The sequence below is a fragment of the Dasypus novemcinctus genome, chromosome 19 (assembly GCF_030445035.2).
Source record: "Dasypus novemcinctus isolate mDasNov1 chromosome 19, mDasNov1.1.hap2, whole genome shotgun sequence".
NCBI lineage: Eukaryota > Metazoa > Chordata > Mammalia > Cingulata > Dasypodidae > Dasypus > Dasypus novemcinctus.
In genome coordinates, this window is record NC_080691.1 from 7454277 (window position 1) to 7468976 (window position 14700).

Here is a 14700-nt window from a genome sequence, read left to right on the forward strand (position 1 = left end):
GCTCAGCACAAGAGCAAGCTGGCAGGTACCCCAACACGCAGCCACCTGGCTGGCACCCCGACACGCAGCCGCCTGGCTGGTACCCCGACACCCAGCTGCCTGGCTGGCCCCCCAACACGGCAGCAAACCTGGCTGGTACCCCCACACGGCAGCCACCTGGCTGGCACCCTGACACGCAGCCGCCTGGCTGGCACCCCAACACATAGCCACCTGGCTGGCACCCCGACACGCAGCCGTCTGGCTGGCACCCCGGTGCACAGCCGCCTGGCTGGTACCCCCACACGGCAGCCACCTGGCTGGCACCCTGACACGCAGCCGCCTGGCTGGCACCCCGATGCACAGCTGCCTGGCTGGCACCCCAACACGGCAGCCGCCTGGCTGGCACCCCAACACATAGCCACCTGGCTGGCACCCCGACACGCAGCCGCCTGGCTGGCACCCTGTTCTTTAAACTCTTGGCGCCCGAGGATCCTGCACATGACCTCGGGGGCGCGGGGGCCTTGGGAGCGTCCTCGGCTCTCCGTGGGGTCCTCGCCCGCAGGCTCTGGAAGGAAGGTTCAGGGAACGGGAGACCAGGGGGACGCGTAAAAGAGGGAACCCGGGCAGACCTGGCCCTACGGCCGCGCCCAGCTGCACTTCCAGAGTTCATGGACGCACAGGCTCCTGCGTGACAGCCTCCTTGCCGCAGTACCCTGGAGTCGAGATGGGGTCCCGGGCCTCCTATCGCCCCTGCCAGCCGCTCCTCCGGGCCCCTTCCCAGGACCAGCCGTCCCCGTTCCTGGGGGGCAGGCCCTTCCCAGCCCACAGGCGTGATGACACTGGCCACCACAGCCCCCCAGGCCGCAGAGCTGCCGCCAGTGGGCACGCCCCTCGGGAGGGCCAGCAGGAGCCCTTTCCCGGGTGTCAGCCCCGCGGGTGGTGGGAGCCCGGAGCCCCTCCCGCTGCGGCACCCAGGCCCCGCTGCCCACAGCCCCGCTGGACAAGCAGCCTCGTGCCCTGACGCTCGATGGTCGCCCGGGCGCAGGGCCCCACGGCACTCGAGAAGCTCGTTCTGATGCTCCACGTGGAGCTCGAGGGCACCCTCCAGGACAGCGCGAGGCCGGCCCGTGCCTGCAGCCGCCCGCTGCGTGCCCAGTGCCGCCTCGAACCGTCCTGGACCGGGGCCCGTGAGGGGGGCCCGCAGGGGAGGAGGGGCCCCTCTCGGCAGCGCCCAGGACAGGCGCGGGGTCCGGGCCGGGGCCGTCGCAGGCTGCGCCCGTTCAGAGGCTGCCGCGGGGCCGCAGCAGCAGCAGGGCGCCTCCCCGTGGCTCCCGGAGGCCGGCCTGGCTCGGCGCTCAGCCCCCGCCCTTGGGTCACGAGGCGCCAGCGCCGCTCGTCGGCCGGGCGGGAGCCTGCGGCGCCAGGGGCCCCTCCGCCCTCGTGTGGGGCACGGCCGCCTCCGCCGCCCTCGGGAAGGCGCGGGCCGCCCTGGGCTCCGGGTGCGCCACCCGTGGGCGAGGAGGGGGTGCGCTCGGGCCGCCTTCACCTCCTTCCCCCAGAGGTCAGCTTGTTAAACGGGCCCTGGTGGCAGCCCCCACGTGGTCTCGTGGTCGATGACCCGCCTCTGCCCGCTGTGGCGTCGCGGGCTTCCTGGAAGCCTCCTGCGCCGAGCCAGCGCGCCCACCCAGCGCTGAGCTGCTGCTCCCTCCCCTGGCCACGGCCGGCTCGGCTCGGGCTGCGCGCTCAGTGCCGGGCGCGATGGAGGGGCCGGGCCCTGGGGGCTGCTCTCCACGTCGCCACCCCCGCTTGGTCTCCCCTCGGTCGCTCTGTGGACGTGGCTGCAGCACGGACCGTGGAGCTGGTGCTGGGGCCAAGTCTGGCTGCCCTTGGGGGACACGGGGCTCTGGGGCTGGGGAAGCGCCTGGTCATTGGACCCTGGGGCCGTCGTCCCTGAGGTGCGTGGGGGCTCGGCGGCGCCCCCGGGGAGTGCAAGGACAGAAGGAGCCACGGCGGCGGAGGGCGTGGAGTGGCGGCTGCTGCGACGCCCCCAGGTCACCCTTGGGCGTGGACCGTTCCAGCCTCTGTTTCTCTTCTCACAGCTGCCCATGGCAGCCCAGGCCTGGGTGCTTCCCGCCGCAGCCGCTGACCGGTGTGCACACCAAGACATCCTGGGCCCCAGGCATCCCCCCACCCAGGTGGGCACCGGGGGTCTCGCTGCATGCCTCTGTTGGTGGGCTCCACCCTGGGGCACTGCAGGCGCAGGCACAGGGCAGATCTGCGTTGCCAGGCCCCGGTCCGCCACCCCCGGCGAGTGCCTCTGTGTGCCTGTCCGTGGGCACTGGGGCCGCCGTGCCCGGTACCATGCCTGCTGTGCTGCGGCCACGCAGCTGCTGCCCTGCACGGGCGGGCGGTAGGGTCCGTCCCATGCGTTCAGCTCGCCTGCCCGCTGGGGACTCTGGTGCTGGCCCCCCACCCCGCGGGGGTACAGAGACGGCAGAACCCTGTGTGCGGGGAGAGAAATGGCGGCAGCGGGTTGGGTCAAGAGTCCTGCGCTGCCCGGTGCGTGCGTTTCCTTCAGGGCGAGGGCAACGTGCTGCACTTGGATGGAGGTGGCGGGTGCCCGGCTTTGGACACGGTGCAGATGCTGCTAACTGCTGACGCAACGCAGCCTTCGCGTTATGTAACCTTCACCGCCATGAAGACAAAACCAGCTGGGAGCGCGTGGCAGACGGGCCGTGGCGAGGCCAGGATGCGCAGTGGCCGCCAGCCTGCCCGGGACCTGCGAGCCGGGTGTGGCTGAGGAGCTGCAGGCCCCGGCCACTACTGGGCGGGCGGCCTGAGCCCCAGGGCGCGCCGACGGGCAGCGCCAGGTCCCCGTGGTGCGGGAGGACCGCGGGCGGGGGCGGACGGCGGGCGGCGGGCGGTGCCTACTCACCGAGCCGGGCTGGAGTGGAAGCTGACCAGCAGCAGCACTTGGGCCAGCAGCACGGCCAGCGACAGGTTGGCGTGGATGTGGTGGCGCTGGTTCCGGACGCTGCTGACGGAGCTGCGGCACAGGGAGGCGTGAGGGCTGGTGCCCGGAGGCCGTGCTGCCGCCGCCCGAGCTCCCGCAGGGCCCCGCCTCGGCGCGCCCGGCCCTCCGCCTCGTCAGCTTCTCTGGCCGCCGTCTCGCGCCGCCCGGGCTCTCGCACCAGCGGGGGGCGGCTCCTCGTGCCCAGCTCAAGACGCCTCCCAAGCGCTTTCTGACCACCCACGACAAGCGCCCCCTCCTCTACCCGCTGATCGCTGCGCGGAGGCTCTGCCCTCACGCCGTCTGCACTGCCACCCAGCCCGGCCCTCGGGGGCCCCAGGCTGCACCTGTCACCCTCAGCGCTGCCCGCTGAGCCGCAGCCGAGGCCCCACGAGGGGATCGGGAGGAACATCCAGAGCAGGGGCTGGGGCCCCCCATTTGAGCCTGCCCCCCCCAGGCCCCCCTTCCCGGGTCGGCCCCCCTCCTCCCGAGGAACCCACCAAGGCCTGCCCCTGGGCCCCCCGCCAGGCCCTGGAGCTCTGGCCAGACCCTCGGGTCCGGCAAGTGGGCCTGGGAAAGTCCCCGGCCCTGCCCCCGCTGAGCCTGGGGGGACGCCGTCGGGTGAGGAGCGGCTGGTCGCAGCCTCGCCTGGCGGCCGAGGGCCTGGGGAGACCCAGGTGGGGACACCGCGAGGACATCCGCCCCTCCAGCTCCCTGACCCCGAACAGCGAGGGAAGTTGCCGCCGTCAACCAGACACCTGCGCAGGGCCCCAACTGCATGCACCCAGCGCCCGACGCGTCCCCAGGGCAGTCGCCCTCCCGGGCCCGCAGCGTGCTCACGAGAGGATGGCGAAGGTGGCCAGCGTGGCGGCCAGGCAGAGCACGGACAGCGAGCAGCCCACGTAGCTGATGGACGAGAGCGCCACCTGGTGTCCACGCGCGAGCTGCGGGGCAGAGGAGAGAATTAGCGAGGCGGGGTCTGGAGGGGGGGGGGGCTGCGCAGGGGACAGGGGGTCTGGACCGGGAGGCTGGATGGGGGGCTACACGGGGGCTGCACAGGGGCTAGGGGGCTGGATGGGGGCTGCATGGGGGGCTGGGGGCCTGGACGGGGGGCCAGATGGGGGTTGCACAGGGGCTGGCTGGGGGGCTGGATGGGGGCTGGACAGGGCACTGGGAGAGTCTGGGCCGGGCTTGCGGGGGCTGAGCTGGGGGTTGGCAAGGGAGCTGGGCCAGAGGCTGGACAGGGGGCTGGCTGGGGGCTGGCTGGGGGGCTGGGGGTTGTGGGGGCTGGTCAGGGGACTGGTCAGGGGCCTGGACGGGGCTGGGGGGGGAGCGGCCTGGACCAGGGGCCCTGGGGGCGGGCGGCCCTGAGGTAGGCGGGTGCCTGGACGGGCTTTGGGGGGGCGGGGCAGCCACTGGTGGTGCTCACAGGGTCAGGAAGCAGCTCCTAAACGAGCGCGCTGGAGACTGCGAGCCAGCGCCGGTTGCGCCCCGGCGCCATCTAAACCACAGCAGAGTGTTGCTGTAGCTCGGTGAACAGTGCGGGCTAGCGTGTCAACGGCAGGTCCCCCATGGGCCCCAGCCTGAGCGGCCTGCCCAGAGCCTGGGAGCCACGGCGAGGGCTGCTGGCCTCCTGCACAAGGCCCACTGCGCGCCGCCGGCTGGCGTCTCCCCCGCTCACCAGGAGCCCCAGGCCACAGCCTTCCTCAGGCGACAGTCCCCTCAGAGGGGCCAAGGGGGGCTGCAGGCCACACCAGCCCTCGCGTAGCCCAGAGCCAGGGGCAGCCAGGCCCGGAAGCTGGCCATGGGCCCTCACTTCGGGGTGCAGACGCGAGCTCCTCACCTGCAGCTGTCCCACGCCTGGTCTGCGTGCCACGGAGGCGCGGCGTGGCAGAGGCTGCACTGCTCCCTGCCCCAGCTTGGGAGAAGGAAGGCGGGAGACAGCAGGGGTTCCCGGGTGGGGTGTCCCAGGCCAGCACCCCGAGTGCAGGCGCCGGGGAGAGCCCGGACTCCAGCTGAGCGCCCCGAGGCGGGGGCACGCGGCCTGGGTGGCCTGACTGGCCCCTGTGACCTCACTCGTCACCTGTGACCTCCATCTCTGCCCAAGCCGGGCGCTGGGCTTCGCGGTGGGGGTGGGGGGCCCGCGGAGCGCAGGACCCCGAGAGACCACGTGACCAGCACTCCCAAGGGGCCTCACGGGGCGGGGGCAGGCACAGGTGAGCTGCCGAGGCCAGCGGCCCTGCCCTGGGACGTCGCTGAGAGTCACAGAGCAGTGACAAGGAAAGGCTTTAGTGCAGAAAAGCCCCAGGTCGGCACCCTGGCTCCTTGTTCTCGGCCCTGGGGCTCTGAGCATCACTGCCCTCTCTGACCCGCAGGCTCTTCACCTGTGAAATGGCTAAAGATTCCTGCCCTGTGCAACTGCAGTGAGACAACGCAGACACCACCGGCACCAAGGTAGGCCTCGGTGAACGTGGCCCTAAGGTGAGCGAAGAAGCACAGGTGCGTCCCGCCTGGCAGCCTGCGCCTGCTGGGGCGACCGCTCACAAACAGGGGCAGGGAGGAACATGCCGGGACGCCGCTGCCTGTGGGGGAAAAGCCTGCAACCCCCAGGTCCTCCCCGCAGAGGAAGCCGCCGTGGGCAGGTGCAGGAGGAAGGGCGGCGGGCGGGCGCGGAGGCGACCCCCACGATGGGACGCGTTCCGCAAGCGCCAGCTGTGTTTACAGGGGGAGGAGGCTGTGCTCCTGGGAGGAGGCTGTGCTCCTAGGAGGAGGCTGTGCTTCTGGACGGAGGCTGTGCTCCTGGGAGGAGGCTGTGCTCCTAGGAGGAGGCTGTGCTCCTGGGAGGAGGCTGTGCTCCTGGGAGGAGGCTGTGCTCCTGGACGGAGGCTGTGCTCCTGGGAGGAGGCTGTGCTCCTAGGAGGAGGCTGTGCTCCTGGATGGCCGCGGGCAGACGAGGGAGGGCGGGCGCTTGGTGCCCTTGGTGCCGCTGCACCCCGGGCTCCCCATCACCCTGTGCTCTGCGGCGGCTGGCACTTGCCCGAGCGGCTGCTTTCTCCCTTCCCTCCTCTGACAGGTGGAGAAGGCGCTCGCTGCCACGTCCTCATAAGCAGCTCTGGAAACCCTATGCTAACTGGGCTGGTTTTCTCGTCATCTAGTTTCACAAGTTTCCTCCCTGCACTCGGTTCCCTGAAGGGTATTAACCGACCTCCTCAGCTTTGCTCGCAGGAATAAGATCACGTCTCAAAGCAAAACACGGAGTGTGCGAACTGTAACTTTCCCCAGAGACAAAAAGCGCAATGGCCGTGAGCGGTTGTCTGAGACAGGAGTGGGAAGGCCTGGCGCCGCAGAGCTACATCTAAGCCGCGCGTCATCGGCTGCCGAGATAGAGGTGGGGTTGGCTGTGCCTGAGACGATGCTGGGCTGGGAATCGCATGTCCCCGCCCCGCAGCGCTACGGCATCACTTCTTTGTTAACTTTTCCTTTTCCCTCTGTAAGAACCCTAGCTCCCGCTCTCACTTTGAGCCAGTCTGGGGAAGAGCTGCTCAGTTCCTGGCTTGAGCACGCACAAGGAACTACCTCCTGACCAACGGACACGCTGTCCTTTGTGGCGCGGCCGGCGGGCCCGTCTGCTGGGAAGAGCCCGTCCTGCGGTAGCAGCACGACGACAAAGGCGTCCACGTGCTGATGGGAGGGGAGCAGGGCTTTGCAGGGGACTGGCCACGAGCAGGACGCTGAGCCCCGCGCCCCGTCTGCCAGCCCGGCCAGCCTGCTTCCAGCTCGTGCAGCAGGTCTCCTACCTTTGTTGTTAAAAAAAAAAAAAGAGCTGGAAATCCAAGTCTAGTAACGCATCTGGACTTGGAAACCGACCACCGTTTAAACATCTGTTTAAACCTGCGAGGGCGCTGGCGGGGGCCGCCTCGGTGGCCCGCCTGCTGCCCTGGGCTCCACACCCCAGGCCCATCTTCTGCCTGAAGGGAAAGGGGGGTCCCGTGCAGGGCTCCTGGGCGCAGCCTCCGGCCCCTGCCCCTCGGCTGTGGCCACCCTGGGCCTGTGTGGGGCAGGGGGCTGCCACTGTCTCTAGAAGCTTCCGCCGTCGGGAGAAGGACGCTGGAGTTCCTGCCACTCAGGAGCCGCGCCTCCCTGCGAACGCTTTCCCAGCCCCGGCCTGTGTCGGGCCCACAGCTACGGCCTCGCGTGCCCAGAAGAGCGCCTACAGCCCCTGCGCAGGCCCGGCCCGCACTGCCTCCCGGCGGCCAAGCGCGCCCATGCGTCCATGTGTAATGTCCCGTGGCCCCACCTGGGGCTGAAGAGCGCAGGGCAGGGTTTGAGTCCAGGGTCTCCCCACCTCATCGGGCTCCCCCACCGGGACACGATCACGCACACGGCGCGGCATGCGCAGGGCTGCCTGTGGCTTACTCTACCCTGCTCTCCTCACCTAACTGCGCCTTAGAAATGGCCCCGCACGGCTGGTGTGAAGACAGCCTGCGCTGTGGCCGCCACACGGGCTTCCTGGGGCGTCCTGACCGGGGGGGGGGGGGGGGGGGGGGGGGGGAGGGAGGTGGAGGAACCGCCGTTCTCTGCACGCGGGAGCTGCGCAGTCCTCCCGAGCCCCCCAAGGCTGCTCGCATCCACGACGGGCCACGCCATTGGCGGGCGCTCGCATTACTGACGCAGGATCCTCCTTGCAGGGACGCAGGCCCTCGCTGCTGCGTCCTGGCGGGCGCGGCCCACCTCTGGTCTCTTGTTCCGGCGACGCCCTTTCCAGCTGTGTCACAGCACGTCGTTGGGGCGCACTGCGCAGTGAGCCCCGAAGGCACGTCTCCCTCCCCGCTCCTCCTCCTCACGCTCCTGCGCTCCTGAGCTCTCACTGCTGCAGTGAACGTGGAGATCACTCTACCCGAGTGAAGAACGGCGAGCCGGGGTTCCTCCTGGAGGCTAAACAGCTGCTGCCTGAGCCCAGGGGCTGCCCCCCCAGCTGACCAGTGACAGCCCTGGGCTCGGGTTACTGAGGTCGGCCCAGGGCCAGCTCCCTGGTTCGAAGAAGTCACGGCTCAGGGAAGGAGAAGGCCCTAGAGATGCACTCGTGCCGCTGCAACTGACGTTTCAAGTCCATGCCCCTCTCGCCGCTGCTGGCAGCGGTGTAAATTGGTATAACATCTCCCGAGAGCAGCGTGGCAATGCCTCTCGAAATTAAAATTCTCATTTCCTTTGTCCAGCAATCCATCTCCCAGAAATTCACTGCAGAGAAGTGTGAACAAGATCGCGCAGTGCTGAGCTGGGAGCTCCCCAGTGGCCCCAGCAGGTGACGGACGAACACCCCCAGGCCCCGGCTCCCCGCCACAGCTGGAAAAAATGGGGAAAACGGGAGGACCAGTGTTCCGGGGGAACCAGATCGCAAGAAGAAGGCACAGGCGCTGCTCGCGGGAGCTGGCATCTGTGTAAGAGTGCAGGTGCTTCTGCTGGGAAGCGAGAGGATCTTTCTGGAAGGAGACGAGGAGTCACCCTCAGCAGTGGTCTCGGGGAGCAGAATAAGGAAACGAGGAGCTGGGGGTGAGAAGCTCCTTTTCACTCAGTGCTCTTTACTGCTTGTTTTTTAACTACAAACAAGAGAGAAAGAGATCAATAGGCAGATAGGATAGACAGAATAGAGAGAAGACGGCAAATAAATGGCTGGACAGACAGATGATAGGTGATTGCATAGCTGGATGGATAGATGATCGACAATAGAGGAGAGGTAGATAAATGGATGGATGGACAGATGATAGGTAAATGGATGGAAAAATGAATAACAGATGACCGATGAGTGGGTGGATGGAAGGACAGAGTGAATGGAGGAGAGTGGGAGGGAACAAGAAAGACTGTGATGAAAGAAATAAGCACAGAAAGCATAGCCATCGCTCTGAGTGACAGCGATGTGCAATGTCTCTGCTGCAGCCACGCAGGGACGGGGCTGTGATACCTGAGCCGCTCACACGTCTCTGAGTAAGTTCTAACCATGCGAAGCCCTTTAGGCCAAAGCCAGGCAGATAACCCACTCTTATTCTTTTTTTTTAATTAAAAAAAATTTTTTAAGATGTATTTATTTCCTCGTTCCCCCCGTGGTCTGCTCTCTGTGTCCATTTGCTGGATGTTCTTCTGTGTCTACTTGTATTCTCATTAGGCGGCTCCGGGAACTGATCCTGAGACCTTCTGGAGTGGGAAAGAGGCAATTACTCTCTTGGGCCACCTCAGCATCCTGTTCTGCTACATCTTCCTATTGTCTGTCCTCTGTGTCTCTTGTTGTGTCATCTTGCTGCGCCAGCTGGCACTCCTGCACGGGGCGGCTTTCCCGTGTGGGGCAGCATTCCCACGCATGGGGGCACTCCTGCGTGGGGCCATGTTCCCGCATGGGCTGGCACTCTGCGTGGGCCAGCATGCCCTTACCAGGAGGCCCTGGGCATCGACCCCTGGACCTCCTACATGGTAGACAGGAGCCCAATTGCTTGAGCCACATCCGTTTCCCCATCTTATTCTTTGTGTACCCCAGAGCTGGCAGCGAGCTGTGTACACAGGCGGTATCAGTAAATTGCTCATCCAAAGCCACCTCCTCGGTCAGCGGGCATCCCTGTGGCAGCTCAGGGCCAACCTGGGCGAGGTGCGCGCACACAGGAGGAACGCAGAGGCCATCGCGGAGCGCGGCCGACACACGCCTTCCACCGCTGCCTTCCGGCCGCTGTCACTTTGAATCTAGCACGCCACTGACTGCATGTTGTGCCATTATTTTATGTTTGCAAAGAGACAAGGAAGAAAAAGTGAGAAGAAGAAAAATGCTGCCAACTAAAGTGCCTCGCCATCAGTAGGCTGCACCCCAATGTCAGACACGGCGAACACAATAAAATATGCAATTGTAGGAACCAGGAAACAAGCTCAATCACAGTCATTTCCAATTTATGACAAGTGTGTCTATTTTTCTGTGTATCATAATGCCATACCTTTTCTTAAAAATCATGTATTTATGTGAACAAGTGAGGCCATTTAGAGAAAACCACTCACTTCAGAGAAATCCACTCAAATCCCATCTCCAGCGGACACAGGTTCCTCACAAAGGGCCGGCTCAGGAGAGAGTGGCCTCCAGGAGGAGCTGGAGAAGGCGGCGGGGAGGGGCAGGGCAGGGGGGGTTGTGGAGCTCTCGGAGAGCTGCAGAGGGAGGGGTGGGGGGCAGAGCTCGGACCTAAAGAGAGAGGGCGGATGGGTGGAGCTCTCGGGGACCCGCGGGGTGGGGGGTGGAGCTCTTGGGGACCCGCGGGGTGGGGGGGGGGTGGAGCTCTCGGGGACCCGTGGGGGGTGGGGGTGGAGCTCTCGGGGACCCGCGGGGGGTGGAGGTGGAGCTCTTGGGGACCTGTGGGGTGGGGGGGTGGAGCTCTTGGGGACCCGTGGGGGGTGGGGGTGGCGCTCTTGGGGACCTGTGGGGGGTGGAGGTGGAACTCTTGGGGACCCATGGGGTCGGGGGGTGGAGTTCTCAGGACCCGCAGAGGGGGGCAGGGTTGGCGGTCTCGGGGACCCCCATGCGACCCGCAGGGGCCGTCCCGAGAGCTCAGGGTCCCAGGCAGCCTCGGGCTTCAGGGAAGTCGGCTGGTTTTGGGGTGACTCTAACTGTGCCACAGACTCGGTGTCGACTGTGCGCTCTGCCCTGGTTTTTGGAATGTTCGTGAAAATGCTCGTTGTCAGTGTGGATAACTTTAGACCACCTGGAGTCGGCGCTGCTGGTGGTGAGGAAGGGGCTGTGCGCCCGGGGAAGCCACCGCTGAGGGCCTGGATCTGGCGCCAGCTGCCGAGGGTGGCAGCTTTGGGGTGGGGTCGACAGCCCGAGGGCCTGTGGCCCCGAAGTTTTGACTTCCCGGGTGAGCCTCCGCCCTCCCCCACCGCGCACACAGACAGCACATCCCGTGGGAGGTGTGACGACCCTCTCCCGGCTCCCGCCCACCAGGAGACCCCCGCCGGGGAGGACGGGCTCGTCTTGCCCAGGTCGGGGTCTGCAGCCTGAGCTTTGCGCCGTGGAGAGCAGGGCGCGAGCCCGCCCCCTCGTGTGACCCCGGGTGTCCCGAGGCCCTGAGCACGACAGCCCCTCCTCTGTGAGTCTGCGCTCGAGGCCAGGCCCGAGCCGTCACCCAGGGGCAGCAGTGCCCTTGGCTCCTGGCCCTGCGGTCCTGCGCTCGCCTGGGTCCCTGGTTGGTGGGTCCCGGGCCAGGCCAAGCCCCGGCTCATGCAGGTCCAGGGTTTCTGCGCCCCAGAAGCACCTGCAGGGGCCGTGGAGACCCCCGGCCGCCTTCCTGTCTTCCTGACTGGACGGAACGGGGTGGAAAGGACAAGGGAGATGGGATGAGATGGGCGGAGCAGGAGGGAAAGGACAGGATGGACAGAAGGGGTGGGTGGGCCTTGTGGCACCCCTGCTTGTTCCCGTGGTGGACGCAAAGGCAGCCCGGCGGCTCGCTCTCCGCCTGGCGGTGCGCGCTGCGCTCTCCTCTCCTAGCTGCTGGCCGTGGTGCCGCTCGTCTCCTGAGCACGCGAGGCTCACAGCGCAGGGTGCAGGGCCCTGACCTTGGAAAAACTAAGTCCAGTTGGGGCTTCTGGACAGAAGTGGGAGGGGGAGGGAGTTGAGAGAAGGGTGTCCAGGTAGAGGGGCGCTGCTCGCTGGTGCCCTCCAGGGGACACGGGGTCCCGCCTGCCTGCACAGAGCTCTCCGCTGCGCGGTCTAAGGCCGGGGCCCCGTGGGGGCGCAGGGCCTGCTGGCAGACAGCCGGGTCCACAGGCCCCTGTTTCCCCGAGTACCCCGCCCTCCCTCCAGGCGCAGAAACCTCCCTGACGGCTGCGGCAGGCGCAGGCCGGCGCCCGTCCCCAGGGGGCGCTGCCTTCCCCCCTTGACGCTCGTCCGAGCTGGGCCGGGGGCGGCACGGGCCCCACTCCGGTCGCACCTGGGGAGCTGGGGGCACAGGGTGGCGGGCTGGGCAACGGGGCTCTAGGCTAAGGCATAGTGTCGGCGCCAATTCCACGACTGGATTAAAAAGAAAGAGCCTTGTTTGTGCTTTTTGGAAATACGCAAATAGCTGTTTGCCCTCCCCGTGTCCCGCGAGTGGGGCCACCCGAGGCGCGGGAGCTGCACCCGTCCACCTCCCCATGCAGCGCCGGCTCTGCCGGGCAGCCCCAGGCCGCGCCGCCTCCCATGGCTCCGCACGTGTTGCCTCGAAATCCGCAGCAAAGGCCGCCCTGTCCCGCAGGGCCAGGGAGGGGGCGCGGTCCTCGGCCACGCGGGGCTGTGGCCGCCGCGGCACCTGTCCGCTGGCTGTGGCTCTAGCCCCGTCCGCCCGCAGGCCCCGCCACAGGGCCTCAGGGGCAGGTCCTGCTCTTACCTCCAGCGGGACCACCTGCATCAGGATGGCGAAGTTGGTGAGGTGGGTGCAGCGGCATACGGAAGCGCTCAGGTTCCCCTCCACGAGGGCGCAGCCCTGGTCCGACCAGACGCCGTGTCCGGAGCTGAGGGCAGGAGGGGGGTCAGCGGGGGCCTCGCCCGCCGTGGGCACCCTCGCCCACCTGGGAGCCTCGCCTGCCGTGGGCACCCTCGCCCGCCGTGGCAGGGTGCTGAGAAAGGATGCAGGGCCGCCGGCCACGGGGAGATGCGGGTGGAAGCAGCCCTGCCCGCGCCTCCCTCCCCGGCGGGCAGGGAGGCCTGAGAGTGGACAGGCCGTGGCTGCTTTGGCGCAACCACTTGGAAAAGCAACTGGACCACATGAAATAAAACCGTGAACGCACGCGTCCCGCAACCGGCCCTGCCCGCTCGGGGGTCTCCGCGACAGGCTTGAGGACACAGGCTGAGGATCTTTATCAAACGATGGGATACAAGTGGAAATTCTGAAGGGACCTAGAGTCCACCAGGGGGGATGTGAATAAATGCGCTATGACCAGGACGCCTGCACATCCGCTCTCTGCGCGCTCTGTGCTCATTGCCACGCGCTAGAACAGCGGCAGCGGCGCGAGGCTGGAGGGACCGGAGGCTCGGCTGCCGCTGCTTTCTACCAGTGTGACCACGACGCCTGGCAGGTGTGGAGCAGCGGCGCCATCCGGCTCGCCGGGTGCCAAGCCGGCCTGCATCCGCCCGCCGGCGCCCGTGAAGGAGGCTAGGAGTGTCTGAGTCTCAGCCCAGGGGACACAGACGTCCCCGAGGGTGTGGGGCCGGGGCTGGGTGACCGCTCTGCATTACCTTGGACCCCCGAGACCGCAGGGCCGGGGGTGGGCAAGGTCAGCACAGGTGCCTGGGGGCAGAGGGGCGGCGGTAGCGCCCCGAGCTGCGCAGGGAGTGTGGGGACGGTGGCCCGAGGGCGAGGGCGGCAGGGCCCCGGCAGGGAGCAGATGGCACAGCCAGGGCCGTGTGCGTCACCCGCTCCAGGGCAGAGCCTGCGCCCACTGCTGCTCCCAGGGGCCCCGCCCTCCCCGCCCCCGTGGGGAGTGTGCGTGTTGTGAGACACACACGCACACACACATGTGCAAGCATCTGCATCGAGGTGGGCATGCGTGTTTGTGTGTGCTGTCCACGTATGTGTGATGTGAATAGACGTGCGTGGATGTGTCGTTTGCGGGTGTACGTATGCGAGTGTGCGTACATGTAGGTGCCTGCGTGCGCATGTGTGCTTGTGTAGCTGTGTGCACAGCAGGGGTCTCCTGCTTCCTCCTGAGGCCACGCCTGCGCGGCTGGACGATGCCGCCGCAGGGCCCCCAGCCTCACCTCCATGTCGCAGGGCCTGGCAGGACACTAACCCCACCCGCAGGGAGCACGCGGGCACGGGTAAGGCGCTCCTGCAGACTGCCGCGGGGCCCTGGCCCGGGCGTGGCGCCTGGCGCAGGGCGGGCGAGCCCCACACCCCTCCCGCTTCCCGCGCCCGTCCTCGCGCCGGCCCCGGCACCTGAAGTCCAGGAAGGCGCAGTAGAGGAGCACTCGGTTGCTCTCGTTGGTGGCCTCGAGGGACTGGCGAGGAGTCTGGAAGCAAAGGAAACACGGCGTCCTGAGGCCAAGCCAGCCCTGGAGCCGGCGAGCTCAGCCCAGGAGGCGGGGCGAGGCGCAGCGCCACAGCCCGCAGCGCGAGGGCACCTATGACCCCACCTCTCCCTCTCCTCCTGCCCTCCCCTTGCCCACGCCACACTCCCCTCTCCCCACCTGCAGACCCTGCTTTTTGCATTCACAGCGGTGAGCAGCATGCACACCTGCCAGCCCAGGTGAGAAGAGTGACACACCTGCCTGCCCAGGTGAGAGGAATGGCACACCTCCAGCCCAGGTGAGAGCGGTGACACACCTGCCAGCCCAGGCGAGAGGAACGACACACCTGCTTGTCCAGGTGAGAGGAACGACACACCTGCCTGCCCAGGTGAGAGGAACGGCACACCTGCCAGCCCAGGTGATGCCAGCCCAGGGGAGAAGAGCGACACACCTGCCTGCCCAGGCGAAAGGAATGGCACACCTGCCAGCCCAGGCGAGAGCGGTGACACACCTGCCAGCCTAGGCGAGAGGAATGGCACACCTGCCAGCTCAGGCGAGAGCGGTGACACACCTGCCTGCCCGGGCGAGAGGAGCGACACACCTGCCAGCCCGGGCGAGAGGAGCGACACACCTGCCTGCCCGGGTGAAAGGAGCGACACCCAGGGACGGGACCATGTGAACACCTCAAGAAAACAAGTTAAGAGAA

The 14700-nt window shown here is 67.4% G+C and overlaps 1 protein-coding gene across 1 annotated transcript in view; it reads right to left on the minus strand.

Annotated features, from left to right (window-relative positions):
- ADGRD1 (adhesion G protein-coupled receptor D1) overlaps nucleotides 1-14700 on the minus strand; it is a 123939-nt gene that overhangs the window by 21385 nt on the left and 87854 nt on the right. Inside the window, 4 exon segments of the mRNA XM_058281207.1 lie at nucleotides 2902-3025; nucleotides 3830-3933; nucleotides 12376-12499; nucleotides 13924-13997. Coding sequence (XP_058137190.1) covers nucleotides 2902-3025; nucleotides 3830-3933; nucleotides 12376-12499; nucleotides 13924-13997 — 426 coding nt within the window.